Source organism: Panthera uncia, chromosome D2 (assembly GCF_023721935.1).
Source record: "Panthera uncia isolate 11264 chromosome D2, Puncia_PCG_1.0, whole genome shotgun sequence".
In the NCBI taxonomy this organism is placed as follows: Eukaryota; Metazoa; Chordata; class Mammalia; order Carnivora; family Felidae; genus Panthera; species Panthera uncia.
In genome coordinates, this window is record NC_064818.1 from 28,357,556 (window position 1) to 28,369,869 (window position 12,314).

Below are 12,314 nucleotides of genomic sequence, written 5' to 3' on the forward strand. Positions count from 1 at the left end.
TTTGGCAGTATGCTTTCTTAATAAAAACCCTCAAGAAAGTCAGGATAGAAAAAACATACTTAAACATTATAAAAGCCATTTATGAAAGGCCCACAGCTAATATCATCCTCAATGGGAAAAAACTGAGAGCTTTCCCCCTAAGATCAGGAACACGACAGGGATGTCCACTCTCACCACTGTTGTTTAACATAGTGTTGGAAGTCCTAGTATCAGCAATCAGAAAACAAAATGAAATAAAAGACATCAAAATTGGCAAAGAAGTCAAACTTTCACTCTTCACAGATGACATGATACTCTACATGGAAAACGTGAAAGACTCCACCAAAAAGCTGCTAGAACTGATACATGAATTCAGCAAAGTCACAGGATACAAAATCAATGTACAGAAACCAGCTGCACTTCTATACACCAATAATGAAGCAAAAGAAAGAGAATTCAAGAAATCGATCTCATTTACAACTGCACCCAGAACCATAAAATACCTAAACCTAACCAAAGATGTAAAACCAATGCTGAAAACTATAGAAAGCTTATGAATGAAATTGAAGAAGATACAAAGAAATGGAAAAACATTCCAGGATCATGGATTGGAAGAATAAATATTGTTAAAATGTCAATACTACCCAAAGCTATCTACACATTCAATGCAATCCCAATCAAAATTGCACCAGCTTTCCTTTAGAACAAACAATTCTAAAATTTGTATAGAACCACAGAAGACACCGAAGACACCGAATAGCCAAAGTAATACTGAAAAAGAAGACCAAAGTGGGAGGCATCACAATCCCAGACTTTAGCCTCTACTACAAAGCTGTAATCATCAAGACAGCATGGTATTGGCATAAAAACAGACAAACAGACCAATGGAACAGAATAGAGACTCCAAAATTGGACCCACAAAAGTATGGCCAACTAATCTTTGACAAAGCAGGAAAGAATATCCAATGGAAAAAAGACAGTCTCTTTAACAAATAATGCTGGGAGGGGCACCTGGGTGGCTCAGGAGGTTGAGCGTCCGACTTTGGCTCAGGTCATGATCTCACGGTCCGTGGGTTCAAGCCCCACGTCGGGCTCTGTGCTGACAGCTCAGAGCCTAGAGCCTGTTTTGGATTCTGTCTCCCTCTCTCTCTCTGCCCCTCCCCTGCTCAAACTCTGTCTCAGTCTCTCTCAAAAATAAATAAACATTAAAAAAAATTAAAAAAAAAAATGATTCTGGGAGAACTGGACAGCAACATGCAGAAGGATGAAATTAGACCACTTCTTACACCATACAAAAAATAAACTCAAAATGGATGAACGACCTAAATGTGAGACAGGAAACCATCGAAACACGAGAGGAGAAAACAGGCAACAACCTCTTTGACCTCAGCAGCAGCAATTTCTTGTTCGACACATCTCCAAAGTCAAGGGAATTAAAAGCAAAAATGAACGGGGACCTCATCAAGATAAAAAGCTGCAAAGGAAACAACAAAACTAAAAGGCAACCGATGGAATAGGAAAAGATATTTGCAAATGACATATCAGATAAAGGGTTAGTATCCAAAATCTATAAAGAATTTACCAAACTCAACACCCAAAAACCAGATAGTCCAGTGAACAAAAGGGCAGAAGACACGAATAGACACTTTTCCAAAGGAGACATCCAGATGGCCAACAGACACATGAAAAGATGCTCAACGTGACTCATCATCAAGGAAATACAAATCGAAACCACACTGAGATACCACCTCACACTGGTCAGAGTGACTAAAATTAAACAACTCAGGAAACAACAGATGCTGGCGTGGTTATGGAGAAATGGGAACCCGCTTGCACTGTTGGTGGGAATGCAAACTAGTGCAGCCACTCTGGAAAACAGTGTGGAGGTTCCTCAAAAAATTAAAAATAGAACTATCCTACGACCCAGAAATAGTACTACTCAGAATTTATCCAAAGGATACAGGAGTGCTATTTCTTTTTTTTTTTTTATTTTTTATTTTTTAACGTTTATTTATTTTTGAGACAGAGAGAGACAGAGCATGAATGGGGGAGGGTCAGAGAGAGAGGGAGACACAGAATCGGAAGCAGGCTCCAGGCTCTGAGCCGTCAGCACAGAGCCCGACGCGGGGCTCGAACTCACGGACCGTAAGATCATGACCTGAGCCGAAGTCGGACACTTAACCGACCAAGCCACCCAGGCGCCCCCAGGAGTGCTATTTCATAGGGCACATGTACCCCAATGTTTATAGCAGCACTTTCACCAACAGCCGAATCATGGAAGGGGCCTAAATGTCCATCAACTAATGAATGGATAAAGAAGATGTGGTTTATATATACAGTGGAATACTACTTGGCAAGGAGAAAGAATAAAATCATGCCATTTGCAGCAACATGGATGGAACTGGAGGGTATTATCCTAAGTGAAATAAGTCAGTCAGAGAAGATAGATATCATATGTTTTCACTCATATGTGGAGCTTGAGAAACTTAACAGAAGATCATGGGGTAAGGGAAGGGAAAAAAATAGTTACAAATAGAGAGGGAGGGAGGCAAACCATAAGAGACTCTTAAATACAGAGAACAAACTGAGAGTTGATGGAGGGTGAGGAAGAGGGGAAAATGGTGATGGGCACCGAGGAGAGCACTGTTGGGATGAGCACTGGGTGTTGTATGTAGGCAATGAATCATGGGACTCTACCCCCAAAACCAAGAGCACACTGTGTACACACTGTATGTTAGCCAATTTGACAATAAATTATATTAAAAAATAAAGATAAATAAATTAAAATAAAATGAAAGGAAGGTGATGGGTATTGAAGGGGCATCTTTTGGGATGAGCACTGGGTGTTGTATGGAAACCAATTTGACAATAAATTTCATATATTAAAAAAAGAAAAAAAAAGAGAGAAGTCAATAAAAATAAATAAATAAATAGAAATTCCTTTTGCAAAAAAATAAATAAAAGCAGTAAAATTAAAAGTAAAAATTTTTAAAGAATCATCTACCTTTATTTATTTATTTACTTATTTATTTTCAAATATTTGTTTTTGAGAGACAGAGCACGAGCAGGGGAGGGTCAGAGAGAGAGGGAGACACAGAATCTAAAGCAGACTCCAGGCTCTGAGTTGTCAGCACAGAGCCCAATGCGGGGCTAAAACTCACCAACCCTGAGATGATGACCTGAGCTGAAGTCGGACGCTTAACTAACTGAGCCACCCAGGTGCCCCTCATCTACCTATTTTTTTTTAATGTTTTATTTATTTTGGGGAGAGAGAGAGAGACAGACAGAATACAAGCAGGAAGGGGCAGAGAGAGAGAGGGAGACCCAAAATCTGAAGCAGGCTCCACGTTCTGACCTGTCAGCACAGAGCCCAATGTGGGGTTTGAACCCATGAACCGTGAGATCACGACCTTAGCCCACATCAGACACCCAACCAACTGAGCCACCCAGATGCCCCCCTCGTCTACCTATTTTTATATCACATTTGAGTATGCAAAGTCAAATGGAAATCAAAGATTTTCAATATATTACAGAAAAAGATTCTTTATACTAACATTGCAAAGTGGAGAAAGGAGAAATTCTAATAGTACTCCTTTCTTTTCATTGGCCAGAATAATTTTGCTTCAAAATAAAAAATCGTTTTTGATGCCCTGGAAGTCAAGTTACACATTTTTTAAAAGAAGTTAGTGTAGAAGTTTTATCCATAGCACATCCTCATCATCTTTGTGAAAAATCATGTTTAAAAAGGCAAAATTTTAAAAACTATCTTATGTCTGCATATAAAAAGAGAGGCATCTAGCATAAAATGCCCAGAAACATTTAAAAAGAAAATAAAAGACTATTTATATGTATATATATACACCTACATATATTTATACCTATAATTTTTTTGGTTGCAGATTTTATAATTTTTTTTAAATGTTTATTTATTTTTGAGAGGGAGAGACAGTGCAAGAGCAGGAGAGGGGCAGAGAGAGAGACACACACACAGAATCTGAAGCAGGCTCCAGGCTCTGAGCTGTTAGTGCAGAGCCGGATGTGGGGCTCAAACCCATGAACCGTGAGATCATGACCTGAGCTGAAGGTGGACGCTTAACCGACTGAGCCACCAGAACTCATTGCTGGACGCAAAGATAACAGCAACTTTTTTCTTTTAATTTTAAGTAGAGACTTACTGAGTATTAAAAATATTGAAAAGAAAATGAGCTGGAAAAAAAAGAAAAAAGTAAAGAAAGAAAATGAGCTGGGGTGCCTGGGTGGCTCAGTCAGTTAAGCACCGGATTCTTGATTTCGACTTGGGTCATGACCTCAGAGTTTGTGGGGTCGAGCCCCATGTCAAGCTTGGCACTGGCAGTACGGAGCCTGCTTGGGATTCTCCCTCACTCCCTCTCTCTCTGCCCCTTCCCTGCTGCTCACATGCTCTGTTTCTCTCCCTCTCTCTCTCAAAATAAGTAAACTTAAAAAAAGAAAAAAGAAAATGAGCTATAGTTTCTATACAACATAAATATCCATTACCCCTTTTAAGAAAAATCACATTTTAAAAACACAATTGGAAAAACAATTTATTCTCTTTTTTATGTTTATTTATTTATTTATTTATTTGAGAGAAAGAGACAGAATCTCGCACTGTTAGTGCACAGCCTGACGCAGAGCTTGAACCCATGAATCCTGAGATCATGACGTGAACCAAAATCAAGAGTTGGATGCTAACCAGCTGGGGCCACCCAGGCATCCCGATTCTTTTTGTTTTTTTTTTTAATTGAAGACAGTTGACACAATGTTACATTAGTTTAGGTTTACAACTGTGATTTGATAACTCTATATGTTATGGAAAAAACAACGGATTCATTCACTCGGTAGAACACGTTCCTTGTACACTAATGCTGCGTAAGTCATACAGAGCACACATCATTCCTATCTACCAAAGCATGAACCTATAAAGCAATGAAGTGGTATGAGTTAGTTGCCTTGACCTAATTTCTTTCTTGGTCTCTATCCACATTAATTCTTTTTCTTTTAGGTCTTTTCCCCTCTACTTGAAAAAGTAATATATGTTCAACATGTATTAATATTAGCTTAGGGGAAAAAATTTCCTTAAAATTTCACCAAAGTATTTATTAAATAAATTAATAAATAAGAAAATTAACCAGTTAATGTTTTTATTTCTAGCCTTTTGTCTAAGAATATATTTATATAAAATGCAATATGATTAAACCATTTTGTAATATGTTCTTTTTTTAAAATTTTTTAAAATGTTTATTTATTTTTGAAAGACAGAGAGACAAAGCACAAGTGGGGGAGGAGCAGAGAGAGAAAGGGAGACCAAATCCGAAGCAGGGTCCAGGCTCTGAGTTGTCAGCACAGAGCCTAACGTGGGCTTGAACCCACAAACTGAGATCATGACCTAAGCTGAAGTTAGATGTTTAACCACTAAGCCACCCAGGAGCCCCTGTAATATGTTTTCATTTATCTAATACATTATGAACATTGTTCCTAGACAATATAGATATAGATATATAGATATAGATATATAGATATATAGATATACATATACATATACATATACATATAGTTTTTTTTTTTTTTTTAAGGAAGCTCTAGGGATGCCTGGCTGGCTCAATCAGAAGAGCATGCATTCTTGATCTTGGGCTGAGTTCAAGCCCTATGTGGTGTAGAGATTACTTAAATTAAAAAAATAAATAAAATAACTAAAATAAAATAAAATAAAATAAAATAATAAAATAAAATAAAATAAAATAAAATAAAATAAAAAACAACTTCATATAAAAAATAAAAATAAAAAATAAAGTAAGCTCTAAGCCCAATGTGAGGCTGGAACTCACAACCTTGAAATCAAGAGTCACATGCTTATGGCACCTGGCTGGCTCAGCCTGTAGGGCATGCCACTCTTGATCTTGGGTTGTGAGCTCCAGTACCACGCTGGACATAGAGTTTACTTAAAAAAAAAAAAAAAAAAGAAGAAGAGCCAGCCAGGTACCCCCAATTAATATTCTTTTTACAGTTTTTGTGTGATTGGAAAATAGTCTACAATATGAATTTATTTATTTAAATAACACTTATTTAAACTTAACCAATTCCCTATTATTGAACATTTTGGGGTTTGTTTTTTGTTTTACTAACATAAATAATGTTTTCATCCTTGTATATATGTCTTTGAGCACATTTCTTTTTTTTTTTTTAATGTTTATTTATTTTTAAGAGAGAGGGTGAGAGCATGAACAGGGTAGGGGCAGAAAGAGAGGAGGGCAGAGGATCCAAAGAGGGCTCTGTGCTGACAGCAGAGAACATAATGCAGGACTCAAACTCATCAACTCTGAGGTCATGACCTGAGCCGAAGTCGGACACTTAACTGACTGAGCCAACCAGGTGCCTCATATTTCCTTCTTTTTTTTTTTTTTTTTAATTTTTTTTTTTAACATTTATTTATTTTGAGACAGAGAGAGACACAGCATGAATGGGGGAGGGGCAGAGAGAGAAGGAGACACAGAATCGGAATCAGGCTCCAGGCTCTGAGCCATCAGCCCAGAGCCCAACGCGGGGCTCGAACTCACGGACCGTGAGATCGTGACCCAGGCTGAAGTCGGATGCTTAACCGACTGAGCCACCCAGGCGCCCCTCATATTTCCTTCTTAAAAAAAATTTTTTTTATTTTATTTGAGAGAGAGCATGAGCGCACACAAGCAGGAGAAAAGCAGAGGGAGAGAGAGAATCTTAAGCAGGCTCCATGCTCAGTGCAGAGCCTGACACATGGCTCAATCCCACCAACTTAGGATCGTGACCTGAGCCGAAATCAAGACTCTAGCACTCAACCCACTGAGTCACCCAGGCGTCCCACATCTTTGAGCATATTTTTCTTTTTTTTTTAACATTTATTTTTGAGAGAGAGACAGAGTGCAAGTGGAGGAGGGGCAGAGAGACAGGGGAGACACAGAATCCAAATCAGACTTGAGGCTCTGAGCTGTCAGCACAGAGCCCGATGTGGGGCTCAAACCCACAAACCATGAGATCATGACCCAAGCTGAAGGAGGTCGCCCAACCAACTGAGCCACCCAGGTGCCCCTGAGTATATTTCTGATTAGTTCCTTACAATAACTTCCTAGAACTAGAATCGCACGGTGAAAGAATATGTATCTTTTCAAGATTTTTGATGCATATTACCAAAACACCTTCCAAAAAGGCTATTAAAAAATTCCTACTCCCACCAATGATATATTATTAGAGTATCCATGTTAATTAAATGGCCGATTTTTATATTTGTAAGGAACAAACAAGAGCTTGATATTCTTTAACAATTGAAGTTTATCCATACTAACTGCATTGAATTTTATTTGCACTAAGATTTCTAGGAGCTTGTTTTTTGTTTTTTTTTTTTTTTTTTTTTTAACGTTTATTTATTTTTGAGACAGAGAGAGACAGAGCATGAACGGGGGAGGGGCAGAGAGAAAGGGAGACACAGAAACGGAAACAGGCTCCAGGCTCTGAGCCATCAGCCCAGAGCCGACGCGGGGCTCGAACTCACAGACCGTGAGATCGTGACCTGAGCTGAAGTCGGACGCTTAACCGACTGAGCCACCCAGGCGCCCCTCTAGGAGCTTGTTTAACTGGGTGTTTAAAGGAATATGGTTGCCTGTCTGACTCAGTCAGTACAGCCTGCAACTCTTAATCTTGAGGTTATGAGTTCAAGTCCCACATTGGGTGTAGATTACTTTAAAATAAAAAATAATAAATAAAGGAATAAACTTTACTTCCATCAATAATTGGATATTTTTTTTAAAAATCAGGTTGAGGGTCACCTGGGTGGCTCAGCCTCTGACTCTTGGTTTTGGCTCAGGTTATGATCACAGGGCTGTGGGATCAAGCCCACATTGTACTCTGCACTAAGCATGGAGCCTGCTTAAGATTCTCTCTCCCTCTCTCTCTCTGCCTCTCTCCCCCACTCACTCTTGCTCTCTCTCTAAAATGAAAAAAAAAATCATGTTGAAAACAGTAATAAAAATAAAAATCAGATCGAGTAGTTACATGTGTCTGGAAAAGATGTGACTTGTTAATCCCAATAAACAAATAGTACTTACTTCAAGGATTCTAAGATTTTGCTTTACAGAATATCAGTACCCTTAAATTGATAATATATATAACCACTAATTGCAAATGAAAAGTTTAAAGTAGATAAGAGATAAATCTCATGCAAAATTTGCTCCCAAACTTGAATTCCCTTTTGCGTCCTCTTTCCACTAATTCACAAATGGAAACCAACCTAGTAGATGGATAATGTTTTCATTCATTTTTTATCTTTAGCATCCATTAACTCACCTAAATGTTTGTAATGGTGATTGTGAGCTTGTAACAAAACCTTTACTCGATCCAAAGGAGCAACTGTTGTTTTGGCACAGCATCCAGCAATACCTGAAAAATTTTTAAACAGGATGAAATTGCACACTATTTCTTTCCACATGGAAATCGTTATTTATTCAGCCAGCACACCTCCTGATTTCTAATTTGGTCTCCACGGGTAGAACTGCCCAGTTGCAGGGATATGCAGATGATTGGCCCCCATTCCCTGTAACTTAATAATTGAGCATGTCAGACTTAAAAATAAATTCGGAGAGTGTAAATCTTCCCTCTAATACCCGATGAACACTAGGAATCTTGCTAACTGTAGTTAAGGAGACAGACACTTGAAGGTATTTACCCAACTGTGAGGCTCTATTTCAAGTAACCTCTACTTCTAGATGACTCTTTCGTTGAAACAACCAACTTTTACCCATAAAATTCAGTTATTCACTTATATATCTAGCAATTATGTATTTGGTCCCTAACACATGCCCCTGTGGAGACATATGGATGACACTAATGTGTATACATGGGCTTTAGTGTAGGTCAGAATCCAGGGCAGCCCTACCTCCTTGCATGCTTATAAAATGATAATATATAAAGACTCTTTACTATAGATTGTTCATATGTTGAAAACTAATTCCCAATGTGATAGTATTTAGAGGTGGGGGTTTTAGGAATTGATCAGGTCCGGAGGGTAGAGCCCTCGTGAATGAGATTAATACCCTTATAAAAGCCCAGAGAGGGGCGCCTGGGTGGCTCAGTTGGTTGAGCGTCTGACTTTGGCTCGGGTCATGATCTCACAGTCTGTGAGTTCGAGCCCCGCGTTGGGCTCTGTGCTGACAGCTCGGAGCCCGGGGCCTGTTTCGGATTCTGTGTCTCCCTCTCTCTGACCCTCCCCCGTTCATGCTCCGTCTCTCTCTGTCTCAAAAATAAATAAAAAACGTTAAACAAAATTTTTAAAAAATAAAAAAAAACAAAAGCCCAGAGAAATCCCTGGCCCCTTCCACCAGGTGAAAACACAGTGAGAAGGTGCCCTCTATGAGGAAGCAGGTCCTTAACAGACACCAAATCTGCTGATACCATGATTTGGCTTTCCTGGCTTCCAGAACTATGAGAAATAAATGTCTGAAGCTTCCAGGTTGATAGGAAGGAAGGAAGGAAGGAAGGGAGGGAGGGAGGGAGGGAGGGAGGAAGGAAGGAAGGAAGGAAGGAAGGAAGGAAGGAAGAAAAAATGTTGTTTATAAGCCAACTATCTAAATTATGGTATTTTTGGTATAGTTAGCCCAAATTAGACAATTTTGTAAAGTACCTTACATGTTGTAAGCACTTGATAAAATAGGCTGTTATCATTATAAAATGATGGATTAAAACTCTTTGGTATCTTTTTGTGACTACTTTAAGCTCTTCACCATTGCATATTTGATCCAGAAGGTACAAAAGGACTGGGATTTTGTGGGTCTCCTTTAGAACTATATCCCCAAAGACCAGTACAGGGCCTGGCACATAATAGGCACCCAAAAGATGTTTGTTTAATGAATGAACATAGACTCTTACTTTACAAACTTTTTAAAATGTAAGACAAAATCACTCATATTTACTTAATAGCCTAGCATGTAACTAATATTAAAATCCATAATCTGAGATATCTAAAAATAAAATGCCTATCGTATTCAAATTCACATATAAGCTTTATATATTACAAGCTTCTCTTATCTTAACTAATGAAAATAATAGTCATGGCTGCCTCAAATTGAGGATAAGTGAAAAATATTTTGCATTTGGGTATATTTAGTTTCAGAATATTTTGTTATATTATCTTTTCAGTCATTATTATAAAATTTGGAATGCGTGCAGTAAGTAGTTTTCTTTGATAGTATCTTAACTTATTTCGTCACATTACTTTATAGCTCAGTTGATCATCACAACAATCCACTGAGTTAGGTCATGAAGCTTTTATCTTCCTTTTGAGCAAATGAAGTTATTTGTCCAACACTGCTGCTAATCAACAATAACAGTTAACAAGTATTGAATGTTTACTTTATACCAGGTACTAGGCTAAGAGATTTAACTGAGGGCATTATGCCAAAGCTTTTATGGGTACTATCTCATTTAATCATTACAATCTTCTGAGGTGGGTACTATCCTTTTCCCACTTAAAAGATGTGGCAACAGGGGCACCTGGGTGGCTCAGTCAGTTGAGTGTCCGACTTCGGCTCAGGTCATGATCTCATGGCCCGTGAATTCGAGCCCTGCTTCGGGCTCTGTGCTGACAGTCAGAGCCTGGAGCCTGCTTTGGATTTTGTGTCTCCCTCTCTCTCTGCTCCTAACCCACTCGCATTCTGTCTCTGTCTCTCTCAAAAATAAACAAGTATTAAAAAAAAAAAAGATTATAAAGTACTTTAAAAAATAATAAAATAAAAGATGTGGAAACTGAGGCACAGGGAGGCTAAATAACTTGCCCAATGGTATTTTTTTCTTATCACTTGAACCAAGAATTCCTATACAATCTTCAAAGTTATTCACACTTACCAAAAATTTGAAGCAGCACTTTACCAAATAAGAGACCAAAGAATATGAAAAGATATTCAGCATCATACGTTATCAGGCAAATGCAAATTAAAACTACAATTAGATACCATTAAACACCTATTTAAAGGGAAAGCACACACACACACACACATACACAAACACAGAGGACACAAACTTTGATAATACCAATACACTTTAGAAAACAGTTTGGCAGTTCCTACTTCATTCCAAGTAAAAGTCAGAATCTTTTTTTTTTTAATGTTTACTCATTTTTGAGAGACAGAGAGACAAAGCACGAGAGGGGAGAGGCAGAGAGAGGGAGACACAGAAACCAAAGCAGGCTCCAAGCCCCAAGCTGTCAGCACAGAGCCCAACGTGGGGCTTGAACCCACCGATGGTGAGATCATGACCTGAGCTGAAGTCAGACGCCCAACCGACTGAGCCACCCAGGCGCCCCTAAAAGTCAGAATGTTTACAATCGCTTGCAAAGCTCTTCATTCTGCCTCCCCATTACCTCTAACCTCCTTCCCCCATCAACACCACTTGGCTCCAGCTACATGGCTTTCCTTCTGGCCTGAAATGCTCCTCTTCAGACATCAACTTGCTCAACTCTCTCACTTCAAGTCCGCTCAAGTGTCATTCTCTCCAAGAGACTTATGACCGTCCTATTTAACACTGCACCCACTCAGCTTTGCGTTCCCTTGCCCCATTCTCCTTTTACTTCTCCCCATTGCATTCATCACCTTCTAACATACTATGTAACTTACTTTCTCCCCTCAAATCCCCAATCAACCTAAACTCTAGGAGCTTTGTTTTGTTCCATGGTATACACTGACCATGTAGCAGGCACATAGCAGGCACTCATATTCCTGGTATAAATGAATGAATGTCGTTTTTATCAGAAGAACAAAATAATTAAATTATTAATACTACTGCTGCCTACAGATATTCTTTCCACAAGCCCTCATAACGTGGAATTTTTTAAATTCCCAGCCTTAACAAGTAATTAAGTGTTGACAACCCTGACAATCAAATAAGAGAAGGCAGTGACTGAAAGACTTCTTTATGGTAAGGCAGAGGAAATTTCTGAGAGACAATTATGAACTTTCTGGCCTCACAGTAACAGAGATAGAAGGGCTGCACCAGCTACCTATCATGTAACTATAGAGCAGTTTACTAGGATCACTGGAAGCAGTTTTGGTTGTAGACAGTTTTACACAATTTCCCTCATCATCTTTAAAAAGCTGACCTCCAGTATTTGTTTTCTTTAAAGCAAACAGCAAAATCCAACTCTACAATGGGTCATTTATGGTCCTTGTAAAAGAAAAGGGTGCCCAACATGTCTCACTGAAACCCTGGCACTTCGCTCTTTCCCCTACTTTCCCACCCCGAAGAATGGGTGCTTGGTTCGGCCCGTCCACATCCCCAGCCGCTCCCAGACCGCTCTTCCT

General features: G+C 38.9%; 1 protein-coding gene across 1 annotated transcript in view; it reads right to left on the reverse strand.

Annotated features, from left to right (window-relative positions):
• The window catches only part of SLC25A16 (solute carrier family 25 member 16), a 51,032-nt gene that overhangs the window by 38,307 nt on the left and 411 nt on the right, over window positions 1-12,314 (reverse strand). Inside the window, exon 2 of the mRNA XM_049645155.1 lies at window positions 8,311-8,403. Coding sequence (XP_049501112.1) covers window positions 8,311-8,403 — 93 coding nt within the window. The remainder of the gene's footprint in view (window positions 1-8,310; window positions 8,404-12,314) is intronic.